Source organism: Perkinsus marinus (genome assembly GCF_000006405.1).
Source record: "Perkinsus marinus ATCC 50983 genomic scaffold scf_1104296966138, whole genome shotgun sequence".
NCBI classification, from domain to species: Eukaryota; Perkinsozoa; order Perkinsida; family Perkinsidae; genus Perkinsus; species Perkinsus marinus.
The window spans coordinates 1-905 of record NW_003204047.1 but is presented as its reverse complement, the minus strand read 5'-3'; the positions used below and the strand labels follow the sequence as shown (position 1 = coordinate 905).

The window sequence follows — 905 nt, the reverse complement described above, 5'->3', positions numbered from 1 at the left end:
GAGTTGCTTCAGGTCAATGATCTGGCCCGGTTGTCCCTGAAAAAGCCCATATTCGTGCAGAGCAAGGGAGCTGATGATGTAGTGGAAGGAGCACTGCTGGTGGTATGGACGTCTAGTTGTTGTGACAGGATGCGGCTATTTCGACAGCCTCTGGGTTGGTCCAGGGATATGTTGTGGTTGGTGGGGACGATCGTCTGCGACTTCTGTTCACATTCCTAAAGAAGAACCAAAAAAAGAAGGTGTTAGGAAATCGTTGTTTGAATTACATTCTATATGTCTATCAGGTAATGGTTTTCTTCTCCTCGTGCAACTCGGTGAAGTTCCATGACGAGCTCCTCAACTACATCGACATACCTGTTATATCCATCCACGGTCAGAAGAAGCAGTCGGCTCGCATGACCAACTTCTATCGATTCTGCCAAATGGAGTCGGGTATACTACTGTGTAGGTGGTGGCTGGGGATGACTATCGACTGTGATTTGACCGTGGAGTGGTATGGATACGTGTAGGTACGGATGTAGCTGCAAGAGGTTTGGATATTCCTAAAGTTGATTGGATTGTTCAGTACGATCCTCCAGATGATCCGAAAGTACTCGACTCACTTGATGTATTGGTAGATGGGTATGTCTACCTCTCAGGAATACATTCATCGTGTTGGGCGTACTGCTCGTGGCGCCGAGGGTACTGGTAAGGCCCTCCTCTTCCTCATGCCAGAGGAGCTAGGTTTCCTGAGGTGGGCAGGGAGCTGAAGGGAGGTATCGCAACTGTGGGCTAGGTACCTTCGAAAATCGGGCGTGACGACCCTCAACGAGTATGTGTTCCCACCAGCTAAAGTGGCTAATATACAGCATCAGTTGGAGAAGCTAGTCGAGTCGAATTATCACCTTCATCGGGCTAGTCGGGAT

General features: G+C 49.1%; 1 protein-coding gene across 1 annotated transcript; it reads left to right on the top strand.

Moving 5' to 3' along the window:
- Positions 1-128: 128 nt before the first annotated feature.
- Positions 129-833, top strand: Pmar_PMAR016997 (DEAD box ATP-dependent RNA helicase, putative; the record flags this gene model as incomplete). The annotated part of the gene is made up of 5 exons (XM_002769299.1): positions 129-239; positions 285-444; positions 510-589; positions 639-733; positions 776-833. Coding segments are annotated over 5 exons (504 nt in total), but the record flags the coding sequence as incomplete, so codon positions are not given.
- Positions 834-905: the final 72 nt, after the last annotated feature.